Source organism: Enoplosus armatus, chromosome 17 (assembly GCF_043641665.1).
Source record: "Enoplosus armatus isolate fEnoArm2 chromosome 17, fEnoArm2.hap1, whole genome shotgun sequence".
NCBI lineage: Eukaryota > Metazoa > Chordata > Actinopteri > Centrarchiformes > Enoplosidae > Enoplosus > Enoplosus armatus.
In genome coordinates this window covers 9,522,884-9,541,008 of record NC_092196.1, presented here as the reverse complement: position 1 = coordinate 9,541,008, position 18,125 = coordinate 9,522,884, and the positions used below count along the sequence as shown (strand labels likewise).

General features: G+C 42.9%; 1 protein-coding gene across 1 annotated transcript in view; it reads right to left on the bottom strand.

The window, feature by feature from the left end:
• Positions 1-942: 942 nt before the first annotated feature.
• cacna1ia (calcium voltage-gated channel subunit alpha1 Ia) overlaps positions 943-18,125 on the bottom strand; it is a 101,038-nt gene continuing 83,855 nt past the window's right edge. The window contains exons 29-36 of the mRNA XM_070923358.1: positions 17,206-17,284; positions 15,855-15,976; positions 13,809-14,264; positions 9,820-9,969; positions 5,145-5,282; positions 2,926-3,142; positions 2,023-2,264; positions 943-1,671 (exon numbers count right to left, since the gene is read on the bottom strand). Of these exons, the coding sequence (XP_070779459.1) occupies positions 943-1,671; positions 2,023-2,264; positions 2,926-3,142; positions 5,145-5,282; positions 9,820-9,969; positions 13,809-14,264; positions 15,855-15,976; positions 17,206-17,284 (2,133 nt within the window). The remainder of the gene's footprint in view (positions 1,672-2,022; positions 2,265-2,925; positions 3,143-5,144; positions 5,283-9,819; positions 9,970-13,808; positions 14,265-15,854; positions 15,977-17,205; positions 17,285-18,125) is intronic.

Here is an 18,125-nt window from a genome sequence, read left to right as displayed (position 1 = left end):
CAAGACTAAGTTGACGGAGGCACAAAGCTTTGATCAGTCAATATCTATCTCCTGTTTCAAAAATACAGAGGTATGGTGAAGTGACGAGAATGATTTAATTCATGCCTTGGATACCTGAGGCAGTGCTATCTCACACACAAACACACACACAATGAGCACACACTCTTGAACTCTCCTCCACCTCGCAATTTTACTCTGAACTCAGCAGAAGGTCCTGTGCTGGAGTGAGTAGGACCTGTTGTTTCCGTCTGCCAGAACAGATGGACATTAGATCCGCTTTCTGCTTGCCCAGCCAAACAAATGACCTGCCTTCTCCTTTCTCAGCCTTCCTTCCGCCTTGATATATTCCGCCATCTCCGAGCCTCCTCCCACTTATTTGCTGCACTGCCTCTGAGACATAAACGAATCACAACAGTCTCTGATGGCATGGTTTGCTATTTCAGTTTGGGTACTTCTATTTTTGCATTTTCAACCTCAGTGAACCCGAGCCGACACGGAGAAAGGGAAACTACAGCAGAGCAACAACAAGACTCTTTCTTGTGTTTGAGTTTGAACTCTTTTGTCTCTGCTCCAATTGACTCCCTGATACAAACGGGCCTCCTGGTCTTTCAATGTAAGCAGAAGCTTCCATGGCCTCCTCCACAGGTACAGACCCTAAGAGGGTATAAAGACCTATTTTCGGCCCTTGGGCCTTAACTCTGCCGGCCTCTTCCTCACCAGCCGAACCAAGACCACTCCCCTAGGTAGCACAAAATAGGATATGGGCTTGTCACAAATGTATAGAAAGGGGTTGGGGGGCAAGATGAGGGTTTGGTTTTGGAATACAGGACATCATGTGTCGTCAAGCCTCTCTCTCACTGATGGGAGCAGAGAGAGTGAGAGGGGCAGCAATGGGTTTAGATCCAAGGAATGGAGAGACAAAGGAAGAGTCAAAAGTAGGTTTCATCTGTTTTTCCGACAAGGCCCTACTGTTGTTTGGCTTGAGCTCTTCCCTTTGAACCCTTGCTCGCCATCTCCCATTTGCACTCTTCCTTCTACTCTTCTTGTATCAACTAACACCCCTGTCCAGGGGTTGGCCAAGAAGCCTTGGGGGTCCATAAGCTCCAGGCCCAGAATCTCCCTGCGAGCCTCCCTGCCCCGGGACAGCAGCAACCCCCCTTGGTCCAGGCTGCCTGTGCTGTTGCACTTCTTCACTGCTCCTCCCGGGTACACCAGGGAGCTGGGTGACAGCAGTGATGTCAGTGACAAGCTGCTCAGTGTCTCTGACAAGTGTTCACTGTTGCCTGCTTGGCTGGAGCCACAACCACCAATTGACGATCCAATGCCTATGCCCAGGTCTTCGTCTGAAGGGTCGATTGAGTCGTCTCGGGTGTAGCCCGGGCTGGTGCTACCTCGGCCACTGCTCTGGCTCCGCTGGTGGCCCCTGGTGGCCTGGAGAGTGAGGGCTGATGAGGGGCTAGGCCTTGGTCTCAGGGTCTGGACTGGGGAGGAAATGGCTGTGTTGACTTCAGGCAGCGGGAGCGGGCACACGAGTGGTAACGGAGCTGTCGGCAAAGGCAACTCCAAGTTCTGTGGTGGAGAGATGCTGAAGCTCAGTCCTTCTTCCAGGGTGGTCTGGAGGCTGCCCTCAGAGCTGCCTGTAGCAAGGGATGAGTCACTGTGGGATGGGTACTGAGGACAGAAGGACAGGAGAAAGAAAGTGGAGCACATGAATCCAACATTGTAACATTATGTAATACCTGTTATTTTGATCACACAGACCACACGCACATTTTATTGTGTCTTAAATGCTGATTACAAACCAGTTTTCATAATGTAATGTCACATATCATCATCTGTTGTCAGTGGCCAAACTTGACACCATTTCTCATCCAGATAAGCACAATAATCTCCTTTTTCACACATCAATCTTGCTCTTGTTCAAGCCCCTACCTCAATAAAAACTCAAAACTATCTTTGTCCACTTTTAATACCATCTAGCCTATTTGACTGTGTTTTGCCCCTCTCCTCCCCTTCCCCTACCTGTGTACAGAGCATCTTGCTATGGGCTCCTGGGGAACGGAGCGAAGCCCAGGAGGCTGGGGAGGTCAGCCTGAGGCCCCTCGACAACCGAAGGCTCCTACTGCGGGGAGGTGCTGGGATGGCTGCTCCTGCAGGGTGGAAGAACTCTGCAGGCAGATGGAAGAGAGGAGAAATGCCACTGGCTCCTCCTTCTCCTTCTTTGTTTTTGTTTCTTCCCTTGTTGCTGCAGCTGGAAACGCCACCTTGAGGAGGGAATACACTCCAAATTTCCATTTCTATCCTGGTGTCAATTCATGGTAATTGTTTCCACTTTTCTAGTGATTATCCCTTGCATAAGAATGTTTTTTGTTTATCTAAATAATGTATATAGATCCAGCTATAGTGTAGGGGTATATTTAATATATATATATATTTATCTGAAGCAATAGCAATGTAATAGTAATTAAGGCAGCAAGCCAAGCTCAAGACTTTCAGGTGCATGTTGTGAGTGAATCCCTCTCTCAGTCACACAGATGCTTCAAAATGCTTCCTTCTGGTGGGGCCCGTTGTTGCAGTGCAGGGTGGTGGGTAGAAGTAACAGATATAAGCTGATGTTTTAATGTGTAGTGTGGATCTGAGCATGGGCTTTGTGATGCCACTTGGTATCAAAATTGATTAAGTTTAATCAACTGAATTTTAAAAAATGTATGGTTATACATCTTTCAAATGATATGTGCTACTGTAAAATGCTACCCACCACTTTATTTGGCACATAATGTAAGCCTTGAAAAACAGCAAGAAATGGCATCAGAATTTAACTTGTTCACTGGTACAAATGCATAGATAAATATATTAATCATGAATACATTCATTTGAAAATCAGCCTGGTAGTACCACAAATGTACTTGATCTGGTTTTACTCACCAGGGCTACAGTGAGGTGAGCACATATGTGTTTGGTGTGTTTGCATCTCCATCTCCTGTAGCGCAGTCTCTATCTCAATGCCAGTGCTGAGGGCCTGGCAGGGCTGGCCAAACCCCTGAACCTGGCTCTGCACCACAGTCTGAGTCTGGTGTCCTCCTGTATGACTCCCTCCACCTCCAGCCTCCTCAGAGCTGCGGGAGTCACTGCTGCACCTTCCCTGGAAGACATTGAAAGAAAGTCTTTTCCAATATATCTCTAGCATAGGTTAATCAAGTAAGTGTGTGGATTTTTCTCAAACTTAATTTCAAAAAGGTTCTGTAAAAAAAAATAAAATAAGAAAAGGTAAATTATGCGCTGAAAATTGCTGGGATTTGTGTGCTGGAAAGGCTTATGAGCATTAACACGGCTTAAAATTAGCCTTTAACCTCTTATTTCTTCTGCAAAAGGACAATTTAAATTTAGGATTAGCATTATATTTTGTAAAGTGACAATTCCTGGACCAAGCCTGATAGAACATGCAGACAGAAAAGAGCAGCCCCTCTGGCATTCTGCCGATATCAAACATGGCCTCTGATTCACATCATCCCTTGGGCCTTTCATTAAAGTGCTAGTGAAGGGGTGAGCACTGATTATGAGCAGAAAGAGCCTGTTATTGTCATGTTAATGTTATATATTGTAACAATAAATGTTTGGTTATAAATGTGTGAGCGTGTGCCATGGCTGCAACAGCTTGAAGCGGGAGGGAAGCAGGAGGCAGGAGTTCAGCTGTGTAAGCTCTTACCTCGTACGTTTTAATTACCATCATGTGGGGACTGCAGAATCATTTGTGCGTGTTCGTGCACACGTGTGGGTACGCTTTTGTGCTTCCATTAGTGTATTGTACATCTGAGTCATTCAGTCCTATAGCGCCTGAACAGCCCCCTTTCAACAGGCAGCCACCCACACCCATACAAACCTCAAACAGCCTTGGCACACATGCTTAATGCCAGCCTCACACACACACACACATTTTCTTTTTAACCAAACAATGCTTGACAAATAAAATCCCTAACCTTAGATCCTTTCTCACCTTCTGTCTTTCCCTCTTTCTCTTTCTTTTTCCCCTCCTCTAATGAGCAGTGGTTCACAGCCATGCTTGGTGGTTGCAGGCTTATCTGGCTATCCAGAACCAAGGAGCATTACCCCATTACAGAGAAGGGATATCTAGGAAGGACGGATGATAAGGGATAGAGATAGAGGGGCTAGAGGGAGGTGCAGAGAAGGTGTGCAATTACCAGAGGGGTAACACTGAGAAAGGAGACGCAAGAAAGATAAAGTCGAAAGCGGGAGAGTGGGTGCAAGAGAGGGAGGCATGAGAGCCACCCAGGGCAGCGACTAGGGAGAGCCTAGTTTTATTCATGAGAACGTCTGTGGTGGATAGAGACTGTGGATTCTTCAAAGACAAGATAGTTACCACTGATACACAGAGAGAAGGAGATAAAGGTTTATAGCTGTAATTCACAAGAGAGCCTACAGCACAGCCATGAAAAGGACTTTATAATGGTCATTTGTTTTGTGCTTGCTGGAATGAATATGAAAAATCATCAGTGAGCCTCTGCCGTTGTTTGTGCTTACCCTCTTGGGGGAGTAGGACAAAGTGCTGGTATACTGTGCATGTCAAGCACAAAGTAGTGGCCGTACTAGAAGTTAACCACTGTGGATTTGTTGTGCAATTGGTATTGTAGTGGTCACTGCATCTTTATCTTTCTCTGAAGCTTTTTTTTTCTAACCCTTTGCACAAAAAAAGTTATAGTGGTATGAAGCAGGATCTGCTTTGGCTTAAAATTCTGTGTAAAGATGACAAGCAGGCATACATCCCAACTAAATTATCTTGGAAATTAAAGCAGGTGCTCACTACTCGTCTCCCACACAACACTCACATACATTTAGTTACATAGCTATTTACTATATGCTAGTTATAACTGGAATGGTCATTTTATTAGGATTTTTATCTGAGCAGTGTAAAATCTAACAGAATCTGTGTAAAGACGGATTCATATTGTAAATCAGAGCTGGCATTCTGTCGTGCAGTATCCCTGATAGGGATAGGGCATATGTATAGCAGCACATTTGTACTCCATATTTGTAAAGGCTTTTAAGAGAGTTTGTTTTCTTTTTTCAGTAAGTAGTATAGAGTATATAGATCCTAATCTCCCCTCCCCACTCTGCTCATAACCCACCTTGCCCTCTCGCGCTAGCAGCTGGTAGGCAGTATGTTCGTCCAGGCTGAGGTCATCTGGCAGAGCAGGGGATGAGGACTTGTCTGACAGTTGCTCTGATTTCAGCGATGCCTGCTCAATCTCTGCCATCCTGATCTGCTGCAAAAACGTACATGTTATTCGTGTCTCAAAATAGGAAAGGATAGGGAATAGGAACAGCAAATGTTTCATAATTCCTGGAATTAATTCATAGAGCATGGTATATTCTAGTTAACCATGACTTCAGTATCTTACGTCTTTGTGTACATAGATATTACATTTCTAATGGATGATGAATGGATGCAGCAACAGTGTTTTGAAGATGTCGCTCATGATTCTTTTGCTTATACAGTATCTCTTACAGGCCAACATGAGCTACACAGACAAGATAGATAAAACCTCCACCAAGTTTCGATACGCTTCACCAGATGTTGACAATTCATAGTGGCCAAAATGGCGTGGCACCTGTCTGTAAAGAGAGCAGTGTGAGAGATTTCAAGAAGTAATAACATAGCTTTGTCATCATCAATTCAACAAATATTTCCCGGCGGCACGAAAATGTGTGAAGAGAGAGGCTGAATGAGAGGCGAGAGGCAGCAATGCGTCTACAGTAGGTGTATGTGTGCATGTTTTTGTGTATGTGAGTGCACCTGCAGCATGTATATGTAAGGAAGAGTGAAGAGATGGCTTGTTTTTTCCATGAGGAGTGGCGTTGTAGCGGCACCAGAACCTCATAATTCTGCCCCTACAGCTAACTGAGTATGTTTTCAAACACAACTGTACATTAAAATGTTGTTGCTGTGTGTCTGGTGATGGCGTCTCATGGTGCTTGTCGCACTCTCACACCCGTACAGAAATCCTAGAGACAACATTACCAAAAACAAAATAACTGGAAAATGTCAACAATTACTCCAGCTGTTACTACCTCTCTCACTCGTTTGTTCCAACATTTGCTCCAGCTACGTTTGTTTCATCAGGACTGCAGGTAAAACTATAAACTCAAACTATATGGCTATTGAATTGGTTTTAAATTATCACTGCATGAGCCTCCAGTGAGCTCAAGCTTCTCGGCTGACACTCTTCTCTGCCCCTTCACTTGCGGCGCTTTCTGTGCACAATTTCAAAACATACTGCAAACAGTGAGCTGGAGTGGAATTTCAGGGTTCTGGGGGTGCTACGATGCGCTCAAGCAGTGATTCTTTAAAGAGACAGAGCAATAAATAGCCAGAGAGAAGCATTAAAAAGGGTACTTAAAAAGGGCCCAGTGAAATCCAATGGAGTGAGGCCTGTTAGCGATATATTAACACGCGCCCGTAGGTGAGAAAGACAAAGAGCTTCATGGCTGATATGCAGCAGTAAATTACCATTGCCCAAGCCCCCAAGGAGAGAGAGAGAGAGAGAGAGAGAGAGGTGGGATGAGGCAAGGCAGAAGCACAGCAATGCAACTCATTAGTTTAAAGGAACACTTCTGTTTTATCTCCATGTATCGGCCCTCACTAATGCTACCATGTGACAGTGCCATATCTGCTGACTTGCTCTGTGTCTCAGAGCCGGGCTGTAAATAGCTTCAAAAAAGGTCCCTGCGAGTCATCAGCTGGTACATTCATTGGCAAAGTAAACTACAGCCTTTCTCCTTCCTGTATTCTTGGCTGTGCCTCCAGGGACAATGAAAAAGGTACAATGAGACTCGGGCAAGAACCAATTGAAAGTGTCCACCACAGCCGGAGAGTGATGCGGCAAGGCATCGCCTTATTCAGCGCCGCTGGGAGGCAATGAGAGGACAAGATTGTGTGACTGAGCAAGAAAATCAGCATGACTAATATCTCATGACCACATCGCCTGACTCATGCTAGTCAGGACGTGGTAAGCGTATGTAATAAAATGTATTATAATATATAATATAACATAGAAAACAAGTGTACCAGTGGTCAGATGATAATTTTCCTCCTTGCTGTCCACCACAGTTTTTTTTATTTTACCACTAGAAGTCACCCAAGTCAGAAATGTTGAAATCCTACACATAAGTGTTTTAACTGGTTTGTGAAGTCAATGTTTGTGACATAGTTACATCAAAGCAATCATTTTTGCTTGCCTATAAATGTGCGAGCACAATGTACAACATCTACACAGCACAAAAAAGGTGTAATTCTTCTACTTATTTCTTGCCAACGTAGGACCATGCACCAGATTCCATTCTCATCATTTTTGACCACGGGACCTGCTGATGGCCATAGATCAACAGCACTACAGCGCTGTGACTTGTCAGAAAATATGAACTAGCTTTGCTGTGGTTTAGCCTCTGCCTGTCGAGGAAGCGTTCACAACAATACTTTCAAAATAGCTTCTGAAACTCTCCAACAATCACGCAGGAGAAATGATATATGTACGCTTGAGAAGTGCCTGTTTATGATAGCAACTGAATAAATGGCAAAGGCCTTCACTGCTCCACTGAACTGCTCCCTGCAGACTCAACTGTAGTCAGTCTCAAGTCCTTATTAGGCAGTTACTTGATGAATATTTCCACTGTCACACACACTGCACCCAGGTGTCCCGCTGTGCCTCCCTGTCCCCTTAACGAACAATAACAATGTACATAACTCTCAGCAGTGAAAGACTCATCTGTCTGAAAATGGCACACACCCACACAAGCTCTCTCTCTCTCACACAAACAAACAATATGCAAGTTAAAGAACATGGGAAATTGAAAGAGAACAGTGCAGGATCAGATACAGTAAATCAGAGAGAGAGACAGAGGGATAGCCAGAGGAGTGGAGGGGTCAGATGGAAAGATTGATTGTTTGACAGCATCTGCAGACAGGCAGAAAGCAGGACTGACAGGTGAGAGTGTGTAGAGCCCAGTTATTGCTTCTTCTGAGCTGACCCGCTGCACTTTGTCATTGTGATGGACAACACTGGCATAGGACAGTATGTTTGTGAGTGTGTGGTACAAAATACCCCAAAAAGCAAGCACGAGTAAAGGAGAGTGTTAGTGTGTGCGTGCATGCATGCATATCAGGAATGGCTGCATGTGTGTATGCATGCAAAGGGCCTCATTAATCCACATTTCTGCATTTCTATATGGAAAATTGATATTATCTTGTCTTAATTAGGGGCAGAAATTCCCTGTTATACTGTAACACAATAGCACATACAGTAGTTGATGCACTTTATAAAGCATGACCTTCAACAACACTTCCCATTCAAGCTGCTTTGTGTGATGAATGAAGCCCTGTGTGTGTGTGTGTGTGTGTGTGTGTATGTCCATGAAAGTACATGCATATGCATGTTCCTGTGTGTGTCCCTGTTGCAATTCTGCATGCATGCAATCTGGTCCCTAACACCATGGTTGTGTGTGGGTGTGTGTGTGTCTTGTATATGTGAGTGTGTGTGTATTCAGGGTTTCAGGACTACTGAGTTTTAGTACTCACAGGAAAACCCTTCGTGTGTGCGTGTGTATATACTGTATATACTTTATTTCAGACTGTTCCTCAAGTTTATTTTCATCCAACACTGGAGGCCATATTTAACAAGCATCTCAGAGGAAGGACTCAGGCCTAACTGGCCCAAACTTCTGATCCATATTTGGTCCTACTTTCAGGCACAGGAGTAAGAGCATTTCATAAGATCATCCTATCTCTACCAGGATTGAGTAGGGCTGCAGAGCTGCCCTAACCTGATAGGAATGCCCAGACACATTCACAGATATACACCTATAGGTAATTTGTAAATGTTTTTATTTTTTAATTGCTCCGTCTACAAAACTTTGACCACTTTGCAGAAAACAAAATCTTAAAATTTACATTTATTTGACAACAATAAACTGTGGGCATAACAGCAATGATTTGGGTCCCTCACAGCTGTGACTGCATTAATGCATTTCAAAGCTTCAAAGCTGACCTTTTCCTTCCCTGCCACTAAACATGATAATGAAACAAGAGCCAGGTTTTGTTGAATTATGAGCGTAGCCATTGGTAAGATGCTCTGAATGACTGCAGCAGCTAAACCAAATACACTGCGGATACTCTGCAATCAGTTTATATCTCAGTTTGGCTGCTGTGTGGTCGAGTGAACATGCTGCTCGCTCTCTCACACACTGAACCACTGAATACAGCTGTCAAGCCAAAGAAATGCAGCAACAGCAAGCAAGAAGGACTGCCGATTCACCAGTAACTCTTTTCAAGGGAAAGTATAATGTATAAATAAAATTCCTAAAGAGGTCATAGAAGTAGTCAAGTCTAGCGACATGGATGCTGAATTGGCAACACTGGGGTGGTTTCTTTATAAATAAATTCCCTTTTCTGAGGTGGGAGTGTTTTTAAAACTAGTGGAATATTAAGGGTGATTAATAGGAGTGATTCTGACATGTTTGATAAATATGGGCCTGTAAAGCTCAGAGGATAGAGACTGTCACTAACAATGCTTGTGCTAAAAATGTATGAATCTATCCTTGGTACTGTAAGGTACTGTGGATAGTTGTAAGACAATTGTTGAACCAAAAAATGGATGCATGTGGCTTTTTCACTAGTAAATTTATACCACGAGAATGAATTATATAAATATCTGAGGCTATTGCCCTCATCAGGTGTGTGTGTGTGTGTGTGTGTGTGTGTGTGGGTATTGCATATATGTGTGTATTGATGTGTGTTCAGGGTGGTACCTCTTGCGGGTGGCCCTTGCAGTCTTTGCAGATGGGTGGAGGAGAGGAGTAGTGGTGGAAGACAGAACCGGAGAGGTTGTCGATCATCAGCATCTCCCCCTCCAATGTATCCTTGATGAGGAGAGATACGCTGTCCAGCCACTGGCTCTCCTGGAACACATACACACGTACACACACCAACACACACACACACACGGGACGCAGGCCGGCAGACCAGTATTGCACGCAGGCGCAAACATGTGCACATGCGGACATGCGAGGACAAAGAACACGCAGGGAAATGCATACACCATAGTAAGGGTTATAAAAATGCCTGTGTGCACACGCAGGTATGCTTTTATACTTTATGTACTCACACACAGACACATATATGCACATTCACTCACACACATGTAGATTTCACACTACCTAAGCCTTTAATTATAAAATCCCTCCACAAAACTAAAAAAAACACCTCAAACACTTTCTCTGTGTCAGAGATCGTGTACAAATAAACCAGAACAAATCCCCCTCTCATACTTTGTTGGCCTTTAGGGCTAAACACTGTTCTCTTTTGGAAAAAGCCTCCTCAATAATATCACTCCAAACCCTCATTAGCCAAGTAACACATAATTTTACTATCAAAGCCTTGAGCACTGAGAGCGGTGCAATTACATTTGATATATCACCTCAATTAGGCTGTTCAATACCTTGTTGAAACAATTTAAGATTTAAGCATTTGCTTTGTGCTCTGGGTATTATTAGGTTTAAAGCAATTTAGACTGAATCAGTCAGGGCTTTTTCTGCGACTTAAATGATCCCTCCTTGCTTGAATCTCATCTGCCAGATTGGTTTTTCCCAGAAACCAATCTGGCAGAAAAGGGAAACTACTGTCAGAAAAAGGAAACTACTTTAAAAATGATTTCTGTGTTTCTTGGCAGGGCACTGCATTTCACAATGAATTGGACGCATTGTGCCTGTAGCACATTCATAACAGCCAAAATAACTGTATTACATCAGCAGATATATCCCAAAAGATACTGCGAAACAAGGTCACTCCTCTTCAATCCCCACACAAGCCTATTTTCATAACACATTTCTACAACACTGCTTATAGGACTATACTTAGATCTGTTATGCAAACACACATTTCTGACTCACACTGTTATATTACAATCACTCATGGCTCATGTTTTGAAAATGAGGGGGCTAAGAATTCAAGAGACAGGTTACTGTACTCCCAGCAATATAAATATACCTACATCATGCTGGTTTATGAAACAGGGTTGCAGTGCCACATTTTGGCACAAAGACAAACTGGCTGCTAGGCTGACTCCAACATAGCCAGCTCTCTTAATACACGCATGTATAAAAAACACACTCCTTTCTTTCTCTCTCTCTCTCTCTCTCTCTCTCTCTCTCTCTCACAGACAGTCCCAAGATAGTCCACTCTGTGTAGGTGGAGAGCTTGATATAAAAATAATGCTTGATTGACTGTGGTGGCCTATGTGCTGGCCTCCATTAATAACTGTATTAGTGGACAACAATAGGGCCCGTCTACAGGGAATGGAAGTTGAGAGAGAGAGGAGAGAGCTGAAATTAATTACTGCGTCTATCTGACTGACACTGGCTCAGCTATTATCTCTCCTCACGTATTCCCTTATACTCTCTCCCTCTGTGTGTGTCGACTTCCTACAGTGTCTCCTCTAGTCTTCAGCATAGAGTCAAACATGACTTATTCACTCTATTCACATATAGGCTACACTAGTTGAAGCTGCAATCTTTCTTAAGGCCTTGAAGTCAATGTCTATCATCCAATTCCATCTAATCCATCAACACTCTTTGAGTACACAGAGTAAGTAATTTGATCATAAAACCCATTTTTTTGTTTATAAATATAGTGTACTAAGGAAATAATTTGTTTTGCTGGAGAAGCTACTGTTAACATCATGACAATATGTGGAGATTTTGAAGCACTACAGCGCAAGATGTCACAATGTTTGGGTTTGTACACTTCCTCACATGAGCCTTCAGCACACACACACACACACACACACACACACACACACACACACACACACACACACACACACACACACACACACACACACACACACACACACACACACACACACACACACACACTCTCCAACCCCAGGACCTGTGCTCTGTATAAATTGCATCGGTCTGCCAGATCCCTTATTGTATCACTTGAGAGACAGAGAATGAGAGAGAGAGAGAGGGAGATCGAGATAGAGAAAGACAGAGAGAGAGAGAGAGGGGGAGGATGCTGCCAGTGTGTTCTCCCTGGTCTGCATTAAGTTCTTTTGTCAGCCAACACTGAGCTAAAAACGGCCCCATGCAGCCAACTTTAGCTCCACAAAGGTGAAGGCACTTCATGGCAGCCATGAGTCATCTTTATGTGTGTGTTCTTGTGTGGATATCTCAGACTATCATTAGCGATGTCATAATGAACGCGTGCATCTTTGCTGTCAGACTGTGAGTAGAAATGAGCGACCATGTACTATCACATGCAGCGTTCAAAAATGTAACCTGCGCGTGTACGTCTGCAAACTCACGTAGTCTCATGTTAGTACTGAAAGGTTAATAAAGCTTAAATGAAAAAAGCTTAATTGAGAAAGCGATTCAAATTGCTCATCTCTCCTTGCTGACAACATGGGTTGCTATGACTACAGTGGAGGAAGACAAAAACATACTTTCAAAAGGTAAAATGAAAATATATGGCCTAGCCTTGACTTTCATCTGCCTAATATCACTTTAGTAGTTTGGTTTGATTGAAATGCCTTTAATTCAGGCCCGATTATTTCATATTAATTGGTCTCTTAACACAATTGCACTTGTGCAATGTTGCCATTAAGGCACAGCTCAATGTCTCTTCCTTTCTTTCTTTTTATTCCCTCTCTTCGAGTAAATGCTTAACCTTCCTTGCCCTCCCTTCGCTCTCACAATATCTGTAAAAGAAAAAGAACAAAAGTACAAACTAATTATACAAAGAGATCTGTAATATGACTGAGTTTAATCATGCAATGTAGCTGTCAATCAATTTCAGCCAAAGAAATAGAGCAATGACTCTCTCTGCTCTCTCCCATGTCAGCACCATTCAGACACTATACAGAAAGTACTGCCATATTGTTTACCTCTTTTGTATTCATCCAGCTTGTGAATCGAATATGTAATTTTCTCTGCATGAACTAATGCATTGATATTGTGTAAAGAGAAGCAAACTGGCAGGCAGCCAGAGAAACAGAAATACTTCAAAGTAGGGATATCTCCATTCCTTTTTTTGCTCCAGATACTGATCTGAATTGTTTATCAGTCTGATCCAAAATTCATATTGACCTGCATACATATGTAATACATCTGCAGAGTGTTATTATTATTGAATTAAAATTATTAAAGGAATTATTACAGCGATTTATATATGTTTATATATGAATCTGCATTAAGAAAATCTGGGCTACATCATGTTTTACATAACTATATGGAGTATTATCTCCAATAGTGTAGGTTTTCAAACATATCCCCATAGAGGACAAACTAGAGGCACGATGCAAATGGAAAATGAATGTAAAACAGTAAAACAAACTTGTATTTTTAGCCCAATGCACCTTCAATACCTTGCTGGCACAGACTGCAAAATGTCGCTCTGCAGTTTACTTCCCTATAATGTGCTGCGTTACACAATGGTTCCACTGTTTTAAAGGACCACACATTACAGCTGAACTACAGCTACAGAGGATCAGAAATGAATCTAAATCAATGAGGATCTGATTTTTGTATAACCAAAACAGATTCATAATAAAAAAGCCTTGATGTGCCTGATCTCGATCCTGCAGATTAGCTCAAGACATCCCTGCTTGCAGACACAAACACACCCCCACCCACACACCACACGTACAAAATATGCCTTTTACACTATCAGGAAACAAACGTAAGAATACTGACACTCTCTTTCACACATACACACACACAGAAATACACACACTCACTTGTGCTGGTGAGTACAGCGTCCGGCTGGAGTCTCGGGAGTTGTACGCTCCTGGGTGCGCAGTGGCTGCAGCATGTCGCATCTTCCTCACTCCTTCTCCCTTCTCTCCTCTGGCACCTCCTCTCTCCTTCCCCCCTGCTGTGCCTCCAGGCCCTGTTCCAGCAGCAACTAGTCCTTTGTCCATCCTCGCACCCCCGCAGCCGGGGGCGCCCATGCAACAGAGGGTGCCCTGGGCCAGCTCCAGCTCAATTTCTGCATCCATCTCCGCCTCCTCTTGGGCCTCCTTGTTGGAGTCGTCCAGGTGCTTCATCAGCACAGCGACTACCACGTTGATGAGCACAAACTGGGCGGTGAGCACGAAGGAGACAAAGTACATGGGCGAGATAAACTGAAGGCTCGGATTGCAGGCATAGTCCACGTCGGTGCCGTGGTCTGGTGGGCACTCCCGCAATGTGTCCTGGTATCATAAAGGCAGAAGAGGCGGAAAAGGTCAGGACGGGGGTTGGTTAGGAGCAGAGAAAGAATGGCAGTGAGAAAGGGGATGATCAAAGAGACGAAACAGATAAATTATTGCATATATAGCAATATTTGTTTGGATCATCGCAACATATATGAAATCTGATACAGCAGCAACAACATTTATGAGGCCATGGTTTAGTTAGTGATGTTTTTGAACTGGATTGAATTTTACTGTAAAAAAACAATAGAACATAATTGTTTACATTGTTAAGAATCAATGGAAAAAATCCTTATTTTTACTAGTGGCTGTGACAAATATGCAGAGAAAAAGACAAGTCAAAATCTAAATGTCATCTTACAATGCTGTGAGCTCAGCCACACCACCACTGAATCAAAATTGGTATTCACATAAAGTACATTCTAGGTAATAACAGAATGTATCATATTAACAAGGCTCTTTGTATTCATCACAATTTGTATAATCATCATGCACTTAAGTGTTTTGCTTCAATGCAAACCAACAGGAGGCCTTTTTTTCTTCTTCTGCAGCATTATTCCAGTGGTTTTCCACTCTGGTTAACATGCGCACAGCGGAGTTCAGTCAGAGCAGAACCAAAGTGACAAGTGTTTTCTGGAAGAAGTACACATACTGTATCTCACCCGGGCTGTGACCACACATAACAATTTTAGCCCTCTGAGGTGAAGCTGGTCTTTTCTATCTAATTTGGCATGACATTTACACACTGTGCTCCTTCACACAACATCTCCCTTTTCTGCCTTCACTGCCTTTCCATCTTATTTCTTTACATATTCTTGTCCAAATCTCCATTTGTTCTCACTCTGCTGTTCTATTCTATTCCCTCGTTTTTCCACTTTTGCTGTAATTTTCCCTCTAGAGAAAAGAAAGCATAATAACCTGCCACTTCTTTTAACCCCCTTCCCATCCTCTCATCCTCCCTCTTATTACAGTTTGCTGGAGTCTCCTCTTCTCCCCACTGCCCTCTTACTTATCTTCCTCTCCCTCATTATTCCCGCTCTTCCCTATAGTCACTGCATCACTAATTACCACTCTGCCTCGCCTGCTGCTTACTAAACCAAAGCGGGTCTACCTCTCGCACAGCCCAGGTAGTAATTTGACAGCTAAAACGACAGAGATTTACTCAGAGAGGTAGCATCTGTAGCCCGCTGGTTTGCTTCATGGCCTACAACCAGCCACACTGCCTGTATCCAGCGTGTGTTTAATGGTCCACGCCTGACGTGCTCCAGCATAATCTCTATTCCCCTCGCAGCCTAGGTGTGCGGAGGAGTGGTCGTAGCTGCTGGTGGTAGTAGATGTGCTTCAAGGGAAAATTGGTGTTTTGTGTGTGTGCAATGAGGCACTCCCCTAGCCATCAGTGTTAGGAAATCTGTGCTCCCAGTGCTGAGCAAGCACATTTCCTTTTCATCAGTAAGCATGACTAGTGTGGAAGATAGGATGGATGACAGAAATAGAGTAGGAGTAAGTAAGTAAGTTGTATGAAGTTTGTTTATTACCCTGTGTACCGCAGGCTAAGGCTTCGTACACTATGTTTTGAATGTAACTTTGTACCTTCATTATGCCATTCCAGTTGTCGCCCGTGGAGACTTGAAACAAGGTAAGGAAGGCCATGCCAAAGTTCTCAAAAGTAGCGTGACGACTCATACCCTCACAGGGGTAGTCTTCATTACAAACTGAGGACGAGAGCAAGGTGGATGGATGGAGGAAGAGAGGAAAGTTACCGGGTCAGAGATAAGAAAGAGGTGAGAGGATAAAGAGAGAGAGAAAATGGAACAGGAAGGAGGCAGAGAAACCAAAAGAAGAAGAGACTTGTGAATTTGAACACTCAACACTTAACATGTCATCACTCCCAAAAAAACACAGAAGCATGCACCATTTCTGTCGCTAAGCTGCCTGGATGACTGTCTAAACAAGCCAACTCAGTGTAGACACAGTCTGTTATCAAATCAGTAGCAATGTGACCAAACACTCTATTTGTCTTTGAGCTTATATCCCAAGATAATCTCCGGAATGGCCTCAAGAAAGAGACACTTGCATTTGCCACTAATCCTTTCTCCTGCCAAGCTCCAATAGGAAGCAATGTTGCCACTGGCTGCAGCTGCAGCACATAAGGGAAATGTGACAGTTTGGAAGACATCTTCCAACTTCAATGTGGATATTTTAGGACAGTACTTCTGTATCAGAATACTGGGGAGTGGGTTGATTCCCTAATGGCGGTCTGACTGCAGGAGAGAGAGAACTGGTGATAAGGAATAAAGGATGGAGAGGAAATGAGGAGATTTATTTTGCTTTTATGAGCACAAGATGAGTTTACAATAACGAGTGCATTCATTTTTTATTGCCTTACACCTATAGTGATGATGTGTGGACAATATGCGTGTACATGTGATGAAAGGAAGAATCCAACTAGTGAAAGAGCATATTGGCCACACATCATCACACTAGGTGTACTATATATAATGGTGCATATTTTCAGATAGTACAGAGTTCCTCAAAAGTTTTAAGTTACACCTTGAGATCAAAGAGTAACTCATCCACTGTAAAAGGAAAATCTGTCAAAAACTCAAAGTCTTTGAATTAATAAGAGATTCCTCTTTGAAAGCCCACAGGAAGCTTCTTTATCTTTTTATCTTTTTATAGCTTTTCATCATTTGTCCCATTACATTGGCCTAAATATCCAAATGTGTTTTTCACAATAAATAATTATTGATCTTGTCTTTATTGTTACTGGTGCCAGTGGCAAGTGTCACTTAGTACAATCATATATCACAGCCTCTTTAGAGGATCATGGAATCAATATTCTATGGTTAAAAAACACCAACTGTATCACTTTCTTAACATTGTTTATAATTAAGGTGCACAGGTACATAATCCTTTCTGGCATTGTGACTGGCGCACTTACCAAGTTCTCCAAAAAGCTCTACTCCTAAGGCGGCGTAGATGAAAAACAGCAGCATGAAGAGCAGGCCCAGGTTACCCACCTGCAAGACACACACACACACACACACACACACACACACACACACACACACACACAGATAGACAGGAGAACTTCTTACCATGCACATGTTATAAACCATTTGACAGAATTCTAACAACAATGAGTACTAAGTACTACCTTCAACATTATGGTTAGGTTTTATGCTCTGGCATCAGGTTACATATTCACAGTCTAATGCACAAGACTTCAGTGAACAGCAGTAAAAATCTTTCAACACAATATACAAATTTGGCACATAATCTTAGAATCAATTGTTTTCAAACAACAAGAAGTCATTGCTAATAGCACCTGTGATAAATCAGCTGTAGACTTGCTTGCCGCATTTTAAATTCTGCATATCATTTTATCATTTTCAGAATGAGAATTTGCAAAAATGCATAGTGAATGTTGTTAAAAAGTGCAATTGAAGGAAATCAAATACAAGGAGTAATGGGTGTGCATTAAACATGCTACTCCTGTACCGTGCTTAGTTCTGCAAACTGTGGCACAGCTTCCTCTGAGACTTTGATACAACTGAACCTCTGACGCTGTTATGCATTTTTGAGTTTTGGGGGTCTGGGATTTGGCTCAGTTCCACCACAAAACAGCCTTCTGTTGCCACAACTTAATGATGATGATGATGTTGCACAGTAAACACTCAGGGCAAAATCTAATCCCATTACAGGGATACAAAACCCAGTCTCCTATTCACTGTCTTTAACACTCTGCTAACAACACTGCTCCACCGGGAATGAGCAAATGCACTGACAAATAGTTACTATAATTACACTCTATGTGTTCTAAAAAGAGGTTTTGATCACTCCACCTGTTTTTCGGGGGAA